The sequence below is a fragment of the Dreissena polymorpha genome, chromosome 4 (assembly GCF_020536995.1).
Source record: "Dreissena polymorpha isolate Duluth1 chromosome 4, UMN_Dpol_1.0, whole genome shotgun sequence".
In the NCBI taxonomy this organism is placed as follows: Eukaryota; Metazoa; Mollusca; class Bivalvia; order Myida; family Dreissenidae; genus Dreissena; species Dreissena polymorpha.
The window spans coordinates 20069014-20085165 of record NC_068358.1 but is presented as its reverse complement, the minus strand read 5'-3'; the positions used below and the strand labels follow the sequence as shown (position 1 = coordinate 20085165).

General features: G+C 34.7%; 2 protein-coding genes across 5 annotated transcripts in view; one reads left to right on the top strand and one right to left on the bottom strand.

The window, feature by feature from the left end:
* The first annotated feature begins 1998 nt into the window (after positions 1–1998).
* On the top strand, positions 1999–8451 carry LOC127876505 (uncharacterized). Its single transcript, XM_052421805.1, has 4 exons — positions 1999–2308; positions 4663–4726; positions 5875–5983; positions 6756–8451. Exons 1-4 carry the CDS (start codon positions 2186–2188, stop codon positions 6943–6945), a joined length of 486 nt encoding a protein of 161 aa, XP_052277765.1. The 5' UTR covers positions 1999–2185; the 3' UTR covers positions 6946–8451.
* Positions 7998–16152, bottom strand: part of LOC127876504 (uncharacterized) — a 75110-nt gene continuing 66955 nt past the window's right edge. For all 4 annotated transcript variants that reach the window (XM_052421801.1, XM_052421803.1, XM_052421802.1 and 1 more), the window contains exons 49-56: positions 15823–15910; positions 15303–15505; positions 13226–13417; positions 12847–12958; positions 12205–12279; positions 11590–11719; positions 10081–10201; positions 7998–9648 (exon numbers count right to left, since the gene is read on the bottom strand). In XM_052421801.1, coding sequence (XP_052277761.1) covers positions 9496–9648; positions 10081–10201; positions 11590–11719; positions 12205–12279; positions 12847–12958; positions 13226–13417; positions 15303–15505; positions 15823–15910 — 1074 coding nt within the window. In that variant the 3' untranslated portion in view covers positions 7998–9495. The remainder of the gene's footprint in view (positions 9649–10080; positions 10202–11589; positions 11720–12204; positions 12280–12846; positions 12959–13225; positions 13418–15302; positions 15506–15822; positions 15911–16152) is intronic.

Below are 16152 nucleotides of genomic sequence, written 5' to 3'. Positions count from 1 at the left end.
GTCGAAGAGTCGCGTTATCGTAATCGTAATGGCGCGTTGTAGTCGCGTAATCGCCATCGTATTGCATCGTTATCATAATTGTATTGTTTCTTTATCATCACCGCCATTGTACTGTTTTGCTGTTACCATCTCAATATCGCCTTGTAGTGCCTTTATTTACTTTCCTCACAACGGAAGGAGTTAAACTCTTCAAAAATGAGTAGGAGCCATGTCGATGTAAAGTCAAGTGTAAAAATAATGTGAACTGTATGTGAACATTTGTGTTCGCACGTGAACATCATTACGTGGGCCATTGAATTTTAATATATGAGCGCTCTAAAATGTAAGCGCATAGTGGAACATCGTATCGTGACCACGTGAGCGGCTTATAAGATGCAAAAGCGCAATTGTAATCGTTACGCGTGAACTCTATTGCCTTTACGTTAACTCACAAAAACATAATGACGTTTACACGTGGATATATTTTACATCTGCACTGAAATTATTTAAGAGTGTGCATTAGATTCTTGTCTATGACAGTGTTTACGTACGCGTGAACAAATATCAATGCCATCGAGCTCCTTAGCTGATGTGGTTCGTCACAGGAACACAATATTAAGGTATCTTGAAATTAAAAGAAGTATTAGCATAATTCAGTTTGAGCTCTTGAAAAAATCAAAGTACTGAAAGTACTGGTGGGGCGATTTTGCTCAGATTTTGTGGTCGTAAAAACACTATACACCGTGATGCCAACCAATCACCTTTGTTGAATAAACAGATGGAATTAAGGAAGGGTGACAGGCTGTCAACATAATATATGATTTAGCTATTTGGGATACAAGTAAATGCTGCTGTTTTAAACAAGTCATTTTCGTACGTGACAATGCATAACTGCGAAACATTTGTGAATACAATGTTGATTATTATCATTAAACTGGTAACCTAGGTTTTTACTCTGTTATATGTATCTGAGATTTCGTGAAGACAAACGTTGTCATAAGGTTTCTATACATCATGTATACTCAATCATTATTCATATAGATATTCAGTTAATTTATTTGCTGGATTTTAAGTCACACCGACACAGTGTATGTCATATAGCGACTTTATGGGAACAAAAAAAAATGTTGATTATGTTCTACTGTTAAGGCGAACATATACGAGATTGTTTTGATTACTTCGAAAACGTTAACGCAAATAAATTAGCTGCTGTGAAAGTGACAACCACAACATGTATTTCGTGTGTAAGGAAAAGTTCAAAACTGGCATGAAAAGCACGGGCGAATTGTCATACTAAAACTTTGTAGCGCAGAGAACATTGAGATGTTTACTTTGACAGTAAAAATGTAGCGCGTGGTAATTAAATTGTGTCGCCCATATCGCGAACGCAGTTGAATTATTAAAATTAAGTGCAGATAGTTCAGTATTGAATCGATATTTTGTCGCGGTATACACCTTCCACGAGGACTGCGTGTTACTCGGGTGCTAATGCCACAGTGAAAAGACGCTGCCATGGATGGAACTCGCTCATCGGAGCTATTTTGTTTGCGAATGCAGAATCTGGATGCGAAGTGGTTAAATGCTAACGGGCTACATTCTTCGGTATACGTATATTATGTTACCTATGGGGCGAATTGCAGAAGGCAATCGCCCCCAAAATCAAACCAACCCATTTTACGTAATATAACATGTACACATATGTTCCTACCTTTAAACCACAGGTGATAAGCGTGTGGCTAGGATATAACTTAGTAAAACATCATATTGAATGAACAATGAAAAACAAACAATCTACTTCTCTGATTTTTTTTCACTAGACTATCAAATTTATTTTTTGGTGATTTTTTCAGAGAAGTAGATTTTTCGTTAAAATTTGATTATTTTTCATTCAAAATGATGTTTTTAATTATTAATATCATAGCCACACGCTTACCAAGTGTGCTTTAAACCACCTTTTATAAATCCAGCCAACACATCGTTGCGAGCTCTGCGTTGTAGTATAACAAGTTTTAATTACGTCATCAATAAAAGACTAATATTTAAATTATGATGACGTAGTACTTATAAGTGCATACATCACTTTAATATGTTTTTCCCGTAAGAGACTGTGTCACATTGCGTTGGAAATAATCTGAACAGCTTATTAGATATTGGACTATAACACGTGGGAGAGCCGCTCGTAATCTATATATATGTGAGCTATTCGATGAAAGGCGCGGTTATCAGAGCAGGTGATGATGGAAATGAAAGTTATACAGGAAGTGATTATGCTAATAGTTTTACGGATACAATGGCAGCTACGTTTGGACAAAAGCCTTATTTAAACAAGGTAAACATAGGCTTTACAATATTTTGTTATGGACACATTGGTTTAGTTTTCATGTCAGCTTCTTCTAAAAATATATTTTGGGTTGTGTTAAATACTAATATCACAAATTTTAATGTCACACAACTGCCTTTCATTTATGAAAACTATAGGTTAAGGTACGATGGCATAGAGGTGACATTCACTGTTCTTATTTTAAAATCTCGTTTCCACGAAATACTAACTCGAGAGAACGACTTACTAACTCGTGAGAATGAGAAAGCTATATCGTAGGAACGACTTATAAACTACGTCGAGGGAACGAGTTAAAAAAAGAAGTGCAATGTAATTAAATAAAAGAGGAGTGCAAGAAAACAAGAGCTGTGCAGTAAATACAGGAGATATGCATTTAACAAAAGAAAATATAATTTTACCTATAATTGACATAAACTATGCATGGATAATGAGTCGATATATATCACAAATAATAAACTTTTAGTATACAGGGGCGTAGCTAGCAATTTTTTGCTGAAGGTCCGGCTATGATACATAAAAACGGGGAGTCCAGAGGTCCTCCCCCTGAACATTTTAAATCCTATAACGCCTGTGGTGAGATTTAAAGCACATCTACACAAATAATAAGATAAATAAATATCAGGCTTTGACCTGTTTTTCTTTGATATTTTACTGTTTATCTCGATGTCAGAGAACTAAATTTTGTTTTTGTTCGGCATCAAGAGACCGAACCGACCCGGATTCAGTCAATGGATCGGGATACGGGGGCAAGTGCTCCATTTTAAATTTCCGCGGTCATAAACATCATTCGAGATCTTTCTTAAAAATCCAACATTTATCTATTACAACTTACTGTAGTGTTGAAAGGGAGAAAAGTAGATGTACGGATAGATCTATGTAAACCTGTAACAGCAAGTCACGCGAAAAGGAGCGAGCTAGAATCTATGCACATAGAAAGAAGTAGAGCTGATAATTGGAAGATAAGTCCTTTGAACACGACCAGAATCCATTGTCTGAGGATTATGTCAATATGAATTGCAGATTACTAACACCTCAACCCCTCAGGTTCAAAAATTTAATTCGTTTTTCAAAGTTTGAGCATTTGTTTTTTCATGTTTCAAAAAATGTAGGCCCGAGCCAGCTGTGCCTAGCAGCTACGCCCGTGGTTTATAATACTCACCTGTCCAGTTCTAATGATGCGGTATGAATGTTATATGTGCATATGTGATGATTGCATACATGTTATAAATATAGTAAATGATGCAACATGTTACTTTGTTCTTTATTCAGATTATTAATGTTGAAAAGACAGAAATTACAACTAGCATACTTATTTCGTGGTGAATATAATTACCTGTTATTGCATCTGTTTGTACTTATTCTTATCGCTTATTAAATTATCATATATTTTTTGATGATAAGTATATTAAGTTAATGAAATTATTTACAGATTTCAAGTTTACTTGGCTTGTCGTACGCATGACTGTTTTTGGGTTTCCCCTGGTAAAATAGTGTTTACCTTGCCAGTGTGATTATAAGTCAGAGAACGACTAAAATAGTTAACTAACTCGTGGGAACGAATTAGCCATGTCTTGGGAATTACTTACTAAGTCGAGGGAACGAGATAGAAAATAGAGCAGTGCAAAACTAACTTAAACTATATAAAAGAGCGGTCCAGTTTATTATTTCTCGACTTTTATATTGTGTTATATCGATTTTTTATTTTGATTTCTCGAGTTAGTTTTTTCTCCTCTTGTATAATTCAAATGAACGGATCATTCAAATATTCAGAGAGAAACCTTCAAATTGCATTGTTTGACCATAAGAATCTTGTTAGTTCCCTCGACTTAGCCAGTAGTTTCCATGATTATGACATAGCTAATTCGTTCTTTCCTCTCATGTTTAATGGACCCCTCCTTTATTTACTGCACCACTCTGTGTTTCTTGCACTCCTGAGTCCTTTTCTATTTAGTTGTGCACTCCTTTCTTCTATCTTGTTCCCTCGACAGTTACCTAGTAAGACGTTCCCACGACATAGCTTATTTGTGCCCACGAGTAAGTAGATTGTTCCATCGAGTTAGTGTGTCGTGTGAACGAGAAAGAAACTAGAGGAGTTAATGTCACCTGTATGCTATGTATATAGATGTTCTGTTGTTTTTTTAAGAGAAGAACACTATATAAAGTCTAGATAATTTTCTTCAAGGATAAACCTTAACATGTATCAGGAAACAACTACACATACTACTTGTTACTGTGTTCGCGTACGAAAATAATGAAATCAATTATTTGATGACAAAACTACTGTTTGATGTGCTACTGTTTGTTATTGTAGATCTACTATCAAGATTCATTTCTACTTTCAGTTTTTTACGTTTGTTACGCGAGGAGACTTCTTGCTTCCGGGTTTACATATTTTATCGATCCCAAGTAAGCAGTTTTTTTCATATCTTGAGACAAAATATGGCATATACTAGTTAATAATATTATTTTTATTGACAAAACCACGGCGACAGCTTGCTATATTCTTTTCTTAACGTCTCTGCAATCGGTATAAAACATCTGCTACGTGTGTACCAACAGATCAGGTTTGTCTCAATTATACACTGACTATATCGTACATGTCTTTTGTAGATGTCAAAAGTATAACATTAATTTCAGGCGAGTAATTCACGATGAATTCTCTATGAACATATATTCAGCTATTCGTTGTTCAATGTATCAATGGCCTCATTGCAATTATATATACCTAACATATTGATGGATCTGGTTCGATTTAGAATGGTATATGTATTTAGAGATATATTTATAAACACGAATCTATTATTCTCGATGATCTAATTATTACGATTGATATTAATTCTTGTCTGAGCAATGTTTATTGTTGTTATAGGTCACGACATACATATAATTATCATTATATGTATATTATATAATTTGCATGCTGCAATTACAGTAGGTCATTGACACAAACTTGTATAGACAATCTTAAACGAAGTTCCACATAAATAATTTATTGTAAATCATCAACCTTAAATAATTAACGTAAATAATTATCGATTTTATCGAAACTATGGAAATCGTAATTATCGGAAAATCAGTATCAAGATGTTTCTCCCCCTACTGCACAAAATGTGTAATCGTAAGTCCCGTAAGTAAACTAGTAAATGTTAGATGTGCAGTTGAAATATTAGTTGTAATTATTTATTCCCTTCGAAACTTACTATGTTCACCAGTTCAAAAAACTATCGTCCAGACTGTTTTACCATGACTTAAATATTGTATAAAGAATATATAATGTATGATATCAGCCTGAATAAGCTTTATTGAACAAATGCTGTTTATGTTGTTAAAATTGTCACAAACTGTGTTTCAAAATATCAAAAGGAATTCTGCAGTTGCTATGGTGTCCATCTAGTGACCGGTCGGTTCCGGGTTGGATCCGGGAAGCCCATCAAAACTCCAAGTAGTGATTCTCGAAAAGACTCGGACTCAAGGGAGTCTATGTAAGTCTAGGCCTTCCGACGCAATGGATGAGTCACAATTCAAACTCGTAACTAACATTTTTCTTTATACAGGCATAGTCTTGGCTTTAGTGTTTGTGTTGACCTTGACCTTGATACTGGAGGTGCTGGACCACTGGCTACACATCCAACAGGAACGGCGAACGTATATGCCTCGAACTAGGTGAATCTTTTTTGTACATGTTTGTCAGCAGTATGTTCGATGGATTTGTGAAAGGTTTTAATCTTCACTTAGTTGTATTTAAGTGTCCAGATTCAGAAACATACTTGTTTGATGATGGTTAAAAGTCATTGTTGTAGATCAATTAAACACAAATTGGCGATTACTGTATTTTATTAATATTTTACTCTTTTTTTTTTAAGAATTCTATATTTGTTCAAAGTAAAAGTTCTGGGGCGGATTTAGCCGTGTTTTTTTATAGAGTCGTCTTTGCTTAACAAGTAACAGAAGACATCGTACAATAATATGTGTAATATTTGTACAATGACAATATTTCTTGTGTCATTGAACTTATAAATCAAAGCGCTGAAGGCACTGAAGTTATTCGCTGTTGTCGTCCTTGATTAGGTTGTGCGCATTGCACAGGCTAATCAGTGTGCACATGCTAATCTTATTTGACGTGCATTAAGCCCCGTTTTCCCTGAAAGAAGCCAAATGTACATATTTCAATGATAAACACTAGACTGGCCAATGTCGTCTTAAAAGCTGGTATATACACTCATTGCTAGAGCATAATCATTTGTCTTCTGCTGCAGACAGTCAGCGGTAATCGTCACTAGCAGAGTGAGATGCGGTTCTTACCGTAGCTAAGGCTTCTAAGCACATACTGATTTGCAAAATACGCTCTGTAAATTTAGGCGGCCGCTAACGCGACCAACTAAAAATGACAGAATTTCAGTAGCATATACATGAAATATCTTTGTTTGTCTCACAGAAACCCAACCAACACAGACAGTCGTATTCAGAGGATGATACTGTGTCACCGAATAGCAACGCTGGTGATTGGTCACGTGGTAATGGTTAGCGTGATGACTATGAACATTGGGTTTCTGATAATGGTAGTGATCGGTTCCGGATTCGGACATTTATTTTTAAAAACCCTTCGTAATGCTTCATCTTCCTAATTACGCGAACGACCGACGGGAATATTTAATAAACATGCCGAAGGAGACGAGTGATGATATGAAGCTTATTCCTGCAATAATAGTTGATGATAACGATGGCGAGACTCCGAATATAGATACGAATGGGAACTGAGTTATGGTTGAGTGAGTCTAGTCATTCAGACTGAGGGTAAAAACAATTTGTAAAATGCGTTAGATTTGTTATTACTTCGAATAACCACCGCCGTTGGAAAAGTTATGTTTTTTTCTTCTACGGATGGTCTGTTTTGTAAGACGCTTTAAAAGTATTATTATATGTTATTTGAATGGATTATCTTGGAAATTAGGAACAATCAACAATGGCCATGGCGGTAATTTTGAACAACGCTAAGATCCCTAGACTATTCGCTATGGTAAAGGAGATAAGGTGCTAGAACACTCATCTGTGTGAAGGATTGTAATTGCATATTGTCGAATGAGAAAAATATGTGAAAAGGGGTTTTAATGCATGTGCTTAAAGTGCCGTACAAGATTAGCCTGTGCAGTCCGCGCAGGCTAATCAGTGACACAAATTTCCTCCTTAACTAGATTTCTGCTAAGAACGAACTCTGTGCAAAACAAAAAATATCATGAACGCAGAAATTGTCGTCCCTGATAAGCCTGTGCGGACTGCACAGGCTTATCTGGGACTACACTTTACGCAAATGCATTAAACCCCCTTTTCACAGAGCGCGGCTAATATGTTGAAGGGACTTATTTTATTTACACTTGGGAAACGCTGATACATTTATCTTGTACGTGATCCCTGTTATAATTTTTTAATTTATTTTATTGTTAAAAACGCATTATGGTCATTCACTTTAATAACTATAATCGACCACTGCGACGTGTATTGACATATGGAGTTTTTTTAATGACACGAATCGTATGCGTAAAAACACACGTTTTGTTACTGTTTTATCAGTAATGTTAATTGTTACTGTTTATCAGTAATGTTAATTGTTACTGTTTTATCAGTAATGTTAATTGTTACTATTTATCAGTAATGTTGATTGAAAATCAGAAAAATCGACTCAAATATGTATATTTTATTTTTACAAAATTATCGTATATTATACAACTTTATTTACATGTACACAGTTTGATTTATACTTACGTTACTTAGTTTGAATACATTTTGTTTTGTATTATTACATGTTTAAATTTGGAATCATAATTAAATGTCATCCGCGTTATGTGTTGTTCGTTTTTCATCATAACATCTTTTGACGCATTTTTAGTAAAATGAAAAAGCTAAAACACACACACAACAACGCTTACAACGTACAGAGACTGTTTTCAAAACAAAAGCAATGATAGAAAAAAGACTAGTAAGGGCATTTGTATATCTAAAGAACATGTATTGGATTGGTATTCTTTATATGAGTCCCGTTCTGAGAAAACTTGGTTAAATGCATGTGCGTAAAGTGTCGTCCCAGATTAGCCTGTGCAGTCCGCTTTTATGGTATTTTTCGTTTCAATGAAGTCTCTTCTACACAAAAATCCAGTTAAGGCGGAAAGGGTCGTCCCTGATTAGCCTGTGCGGACTGCACAGGTTAATCTAAGACGACACTTTAAGCACATGCATTAAACCCAGTTTTCTAAGAACTCGACACATATTTACATTCTTTATAGGAAATCAAACATAAAGCCTAATTTTCCAAGGACCTGAGCGCATAAATACGTCGACTTACTGACTCTTCATCAAAGCAGATTACTGAATAAATCAACATACTAAATCCTGTTTTCCTGCGACAACAAAACTGCAGTCATTTTCACATATTAATAAAATAAGGACCATTACATGTTCTTTTTTTTAAATTTCATTTGCAATTAACATGTGCGATCAAAATTTAGAAAAAGAAATGACGTTGCAATATTTACATGTTAAATCTGGAATTAATAAGAAACTTACAGTTTGAATTCAAATACTGATTACATTTTTAACTAATACAAATACTACATAACATTCATAACTACATCCTGCAAAGTACGTTTAGATAAACCACACGGTAGAAAAAAAGACACTTTCGTTTCTGTATGATCCAATCCATTTCCATCAATTTCAGAGTGACTTTCTGGGGTGATTGCCTTTAATTCGAGTCTCTTTTGTTACCGATGATACGAAGAATAATCTTATCGTCTAGATAAAGAAACTAGATTATCCCAGTTAAAAAAATATTTGCGCCGAAGCTAACGAGTTTAATCCACAGATAAAAAACCATGGTACTGACTTGTGACAAGGTGTTTCATCCCGCTATTTAAACACATATTATTTGAAATCTCTCTTCCTTTTCTTCACATTACGTAATAAATTTGTGTTAATAAAATGTAATTACGTGATCAGAAGAATCATTATCAAATATTATCTAACTATCGAATTATAAAGTAAAGTCGTGATAGTGCATACGGCGGATAACGATCTTCATGATAACTGGACAACTATATTCACAACACCATACAGTCACTCTTTAAAGCACTGAAACCAATGCACGGATAATATTTGTTTTTTTCTATTTCCATATCGCTTTTCTATTTCTTCAACTCTCCAGCGTTGAGTCTTGACCATGGTAGTCGCGTCCTTATCTGCGCTGATGAGCCATCATCCGACATGAATTGTAGACCCGTTATCAACTCAACGTCACGCAGTCGGGCCTCGTTCTCCTCCATGTATATTTTGAAATCCTAAAGTAATCAAACTTATTTATGGTTGAAGTATGCGATTTCACTAAAAAATTATAAAATGGACAACAACGTTCATGACAAACAAGAATACACGCTGAGGAAGAAATGGTATCAGACGACCAACTTAATAGGAGTTTTATACAACTGAACTTTCGTATTTACAGTCTTTCCACATCTGACTTAACGCAAAACTTTGATGCTGCACTTCTTACATTGTATGGATATGAAGCGCGACACCAAAACAATCGACAGTCAGACAGTTGAACAGACAAGAGCGAATATGTTTACCTCTAAAGTTATGGATTTTGGTCAGGAACTTAATCTATGATTATTCTACAATTGTGATGCATAATTAAGCCAGTGTTAATAAAAACACGTAAGTTCAATTTATTCTTTCGATCGGACTTCAATTTCTGTCGCATTAAAATATACCTTGCACATGGTGGTGTTTTCCTCTACTGGTAAAATGTACGAGGAAAGTTGAATATCCCCACATCTATGGCCGCCAGTTCCACATCGAATTAGCACCACGTAAACATGACTCGGGAAAGGACTGGATTTAAAATGTTCCTCAAGTACAATATTTATTTATAACGTGTAATGAAACATGCTTTCTGTATATTTGAGATAGTATTTGCTGTATCTTAATCGTGGTGATGTTTGCCGACTGAATAACGGTAATAGCTTAATCTGGTAATTTTAACCCATATATGCCTAGTGGAATCTCCCATCATTCTAAATTGGATCAATTTATTTCCAAAATTAGGGATGTCTAGTATATTAATGTTTATATTTAGAATATTTCTTACAGAAATTCCTTAAATCAAACAGAGCAGACCTTGATGAGACGCCGCATCATGCGGCGTCTCATCTGGGTCTACGCTGTTTGCCAAGGCATTTTTTTCTAGACGCTAGGCATAAATGGGATAATATGGTTACTAAGTAAGAATAAATTAAAAAGGGAAGACTTGCAAGTAAATAAAGATCAACCATATGTCGACTAGCTCGAACATTACATTTACAGTGATTATTTACAATATATAGAGCCTTAACGTTTTTGTTATAGTAAGAGCGTTTTATACATGGAGCTGTATGTCTATGACACAATTCAATAATCAAAACACTAAACTTTTCTAAAAAATCTCAAAAGTATATCTTACTAGTTTTGAAAACTTCATTTAATAAGTTTTACATAAAATGGCTTTTATACTTATATCATATTTGAAATATTGTTTCGTTTGTTTGCTATTGAGACAAAAAATGAATATTTGAGTATTCCCTAAAATAGGGAAAACAAAATGTGATTTCCTGAAAGGGGCTTATTCGCTGTTTAGAAGAATGATAAAAATGTAATTTATTCAAATGTGTAATGAATGAAATTGTTAAATAAAATTTTAAATTAGAATGTACGTATCGAACGAGCAATTTACAACTCCTGACACAGAAAGATGGACAAAGTGTGTGTCCGTTAATTAACCCATATATGCCTAGCATCTAGAAAAAAATGCAAACAGCGTAGACCCACATGAGACGCCACATGATGCGGCGTCTCATTTGGGTCTGCGCTGTTTGCTTAAAGGAATTTCTGTAATAAAATATTCTAAATATAGAACACAATATACTAGACATACCTAATTTTGGAAATAATTTGATCCAACTTAGAAGGATGGGAGAGTCCACTAGGCATAAATGGGTTAACAATCATCAACTGATAAGTACCATACAAACTAAAAAGCCTGCGTAGTGTAATGGTTGCTTGTTAGCTTTTGCTTTTAAAGTACCTAGCTTCGAAACAATCGGCTGACCAGATAAGATTGTATACTTTTGATTGTTTAATACTGTTCAAAATATAACAGTTTTATTAAAGGTACTCTTATTATGATATATGTTTTTAATTCACAATGCTTTTAAACCGTTTCTTTTATTGATACCCACACTGACCTATGGGATAAGTTTGTGTCTGGAAGACCATCATAGTTGTGGTCAAACGCTGGGCCTGTTATCAGCTCGGTACTCAACTCATGACCGGCAATAGATGTCTGAACAAACTCCAAAACTTGAGTCCAAACATCTGGAAATAGTTAAAAAGCATTGGAATGTTTGTTATTATGACTTAGACATTTTTGACTGAATCCTTCCATTAAACGAATAATTAACCCAATATTGTATGGAATGTGTGCACGCTATGAATGAGTATACACCTAAGCTTTAGAACAATTCTATATCTAAATCAACACGTTGGTAAACGTGTTGATTGTTAAAATCTTACAACGGCTTGAGATAATTTTACCCATTTATGCCTAGCGTTTAGAACAAAAAGGCCTTGGCAAACAGCGTAGACCCAGATGAGACGCCGCATGATGCGGCGTCTCATCACGGTCTGCGCTGTTTGCTTAAAGGAATTTCTGTAAGAAATATTCTAAATATAGAAATATATATACTAGCCATCCCTTATTTTGGAAATAAATTGATCCAATTTAGAAGGATGGAAGATTCCACTAGGCATAAATGGGTTAACAGTCCAGTCGGACGTGCATTTCGTTATGGCCTACTTACTGCGTTCGAATAAAGCCGGTACGCGCACGAATGCAGATGAGACAAAGTTAACTAAGGAGTCAGATTCGTTGTGTCCTGCAAAAGAACACAAGGGAACAAGGTAAACAAATCTGTTTTCTATTTTAAGGATATGCATATGATTATCAAACTCTTGCTTAAAGCTGGTGTTGTCTGATTAACAAAACTAACATACTTTAATATTCGTTGATTATTTCGACACGCTTGTTTTGACATATTTAAATTTGTATTCTCGATGAGCTTCTTTTTCAGACCTTTCCTAAGAAATACATCTTCTTTAATTATTTGTAAATAAATAATCAGTGTTTATTGAACATATATATTTTAGGTAAATACATTTATATAATTGCAGTTGCTTTGGAAATAGTACCGACGGACCGGACCGGTTAGCCAAGGTGCAACGGCACTGGACTGCAAATCCGAGAATCGAGGGTTCGATTAGCGGGCTTGCCAGATAACATATGTGATAATTTGGCATGAACTAGGTCAGTTCTCCTCCTACCTTTCGACGCAAGTAGGGCATCTATCATTATGCGCACTTAGTACTTTTAAGCAGCGAACCCATTGAACGGATGAGTCCTGAACTACTGTTAAACACGACGAAACATAAAAAACAAGATGTACCGAGGAGTAAATTGACAGCGGTTACATTCGCTTGCCTTCCACATGGCATAGGTTGGGAGTTTTCTGCAGGAATATTTGGGTCTGGAATTCTGCATCCAGGAGTGTTGGAAAACTGGAAGTAGAACACAAGCAATAGTAGGTGATGTGATGTCAACAGTTACTAATACAAAGTGAATTTTCAATGTAGAAACTTTGTTTTACAAACCAAAGTGTCCTCTTTTTTTGAGCGGAAAACACAAGTTCTGTTTTCACGTCTTTTTTGGAGCGGTGATGTCACCTTAGTGCCACCAGAACAATGTGTTAATAATTGAATATCCATACATGTAACAAAAACAAAAAGACTTTCATTGTTATGAAACCAGATACGCCATTAACTAACCCTTCTTTCAGATGCTAATTGTTGAAAAACCCATATCGGGGTCATGTGGTCAATGTCATACGCTACGGAGGAAGTCGACAACCGGGAAACAGTGATGTTCCGAAACCGGAAGTAATCGCTAAGAAGCCGAGGAGCTCCGCCTGGCGGGTCTTGAGACGAGACGCTCCGATAGGCATTGTAGACTGCATGCAGCTGCAAAAATAGTCGCTTTGTATTTTTTAGTTATGTTTTGTGTACAAAAAGACATGGTGTGTGTTACAAATATTGATGATTTTCGTATTATAGCCACTACGGAGTGTAGTAAATAGTTATTTTTGTGTATTTTATACATGTTTGTGTAAGAAGATTAATGCCGGTAGTAATAAATATCTAATTGCGCTGTTATATCAACTATGTTGCATTCTTTACATTTATATGCTTCGTAGTTTCATAGCTATGCTAAACTGTGGTACAATTTTGTATAGGGTGTATTATAACTAGATATGTTGTTATTATAAATAGTTTATGATGCGTTTTATAAATAATGACAATATGTATTATGAATGTATGTTATTCTGTTAATTATGAATAGTAATGCTGTTTGGTATAAAGTTGTATGTGTGTTATAATAAGTAATGCCATTTTATATAAATAGATAGTATGCAATTTGTTTTGTTAGAAATAGTTGTTATGTTAGGACGTGTTTATAAATATTTATGATGTGTGTTATTAATTCATGTTAATACACGTTTTTTAACAGTTATGGTATGTACATGTACTATTAAGAACAAACTTGTTTGCTTTCATAGAATTACGCTGAATTATTTTTCTTATAAAAATGTAAATGTTTGCATTTTAATTACTAAAATAGTTCAAGATAAAACAATGTATAAAGTAGGTTCACAGTCACACGAAATAGAAACGCAGATGTGTTTTCGTAAACAAGGTATAACGCATAGATATATTCTCCTTACAATGCAATACTGTCGAAGTTTGAAAGTGGAATAGTTTTCTGAAAAGGATTACACATTGGTATATCTTTTTTTCTCTTTTAGTCTGAAATGACATTGCAATTGTTTGACATGATGGCCTGGAAATCAACAATATCAATGGTGGATAATTGAACGATGAAAACATACTACCGGTATACTAAAAACTCAATATAGTCTGAATTTTAAAATTACGATTGTACGAAGATGACTAGCTCAATGTCTTGTGAGTTTCATAGTGCAGACATTATTGTCACCGTGGTCCATGGCGACTGAAGAAAATACAAAACAATGATAATCAACAGATAATTAATTTTATTATTTTTTTAATTGAGTAGTGAAAGATATTTCTAACTTAGTACTGTAATTTTGACTGTTGCTTATCTTCACGTCTTTTTGATTATTAACCCTTTGCATGCTGGGAAATTTGTCGTCTGCTAAAATGTCGTCTGCAGAATTTCTAAAATTAGCATTTTCTTCGATTTTTTTCAAAGAATACTATCAGAATAGCAAACAGTTTGGATCCAGATGAGACGCCACGTTCGGTGGCGTCTCATCTGGATCCAAACTGTTTGCAAAGGCCTTCAAAATTCGGTTCCCGCACTGAAAGGGTTAATTATGCTGAGCAGTGACACAACATGCATCGTAACTTAATTTAATATTAATTTGAAACTAAAAAAAGTAGTCTCTCATCAAGCTAGCGAGAATGTTAAAGGGAATTATTTCCCGGTGTTTTTTAATATTTAATCGCTTGCAATGAAATGAAGTTAAGTTTTGTATTTTACATACGTAGATCTATTGTTCATTGTTTTCTGATATCAGATTGGGGAAGGCAAGCGTTACAGGCTGATGTGTTTGGCATTGCATTCGGTTTGTTTACACTTACTGTACAGGTGTAGCGAAAAAGGATGCAGCCATGCTTTTCTTGTTGTTTTGTTGAATTAAGTTGCAAATTTCCTTTACAAGAATTAGGTAACGAAACAAATTGAACCAGATAATAAATTAAGAGTTTGACTTATGACTAAAAATAACATTGACCTAAATCTTACACAAATTAATGTCGCACGCAAGCATATTCGGAAAAATTAAAGTTATTTTAAACTGAGTACCTTTACGTTAGTTATGGTGCATGCTGTCTTGCAAGAAATATTTTGCGCATGCTCTATGTACTGTTCCTGTGATAACGCACTGTTGTTAATGGTACGGTACTCAACAAAACTGGCCGTCGTGTGCCTATCAGGCGGGCTACGGAGGAGATGGTCTAGCGATCCCATTGTGCCGTTATTAGGCGCAGGAGTTATGTTTAAAACATCTGGAATACAAAACATACCAACAGTATGCGCCATTTTACATGTCTTGATTAATTATGTCAATGTTTTACATATTCAGTATATATGCTGATGGGCACTTTTACCGGTGAACTTAACATTATACGTATGTTCTAAATTGGATAGTTAATGGCAGAGTAATATAGAGTTTTATCTCAGAGTAATACAATGTTCTTTAAGTCTTTAATGTTACACATATAATTTAAGGCGTTGTAAAAGTCAAATACGTGTTTAAGAATGTATTTGCATGATACTTTCACACCTTCAATCATGAATATCGTACTCATTCAGTCATACGTACCTGCAAACAAATTGTAAAGCTCAATATTTTCGAATGGCTCTACTGTTTGGTTAAAACGAAAAGCAGGTCCATAGGCCAAAAACAACGCCTGAAAAAGATGCCTTCGCCTTTTGAAAAATGGAAACCGTGTTAAGAGTGCGTAATGTTTTAACTTTTAATTCTTCCCTTCGTTATTTTAAGATTTTACGATGCTATTTCTGAATAAATATAACGTTCACAAACTTGTACAATTACTAAAGATGCTTGTAGTAAGTCATCATAATTAAAAATAAAATGTACGATAAATGTCTACGTTCTACTGTATACTATGAAGACAAACAACGTACTATT

Excerpts from the sequence above, each read along its gene's own strand:
- LOC127876505 (XM_052421805.1), top strand. The coding sequence starts at position 2,186 with ATGAAAGGCGCGGTTATCAGAGCAGGTGATGATGGAAATGAAAGTTAT. Across the intron at positions 4,727-5,874 it reads ACATATTTTATCGATCCCAA|GCATAGTCTTGGCTTTAGTG; the intron begins GTAAGCAGTTTT and ends TTCTTTATACAG. Across the intron at positions 5,984-6,755 it reads ACGTATATGCCTCGAACTAG|AAACCCAACCAACACAGACA; the intron begins GTGAATCTTTTT and ends TTTGTCTCACAG.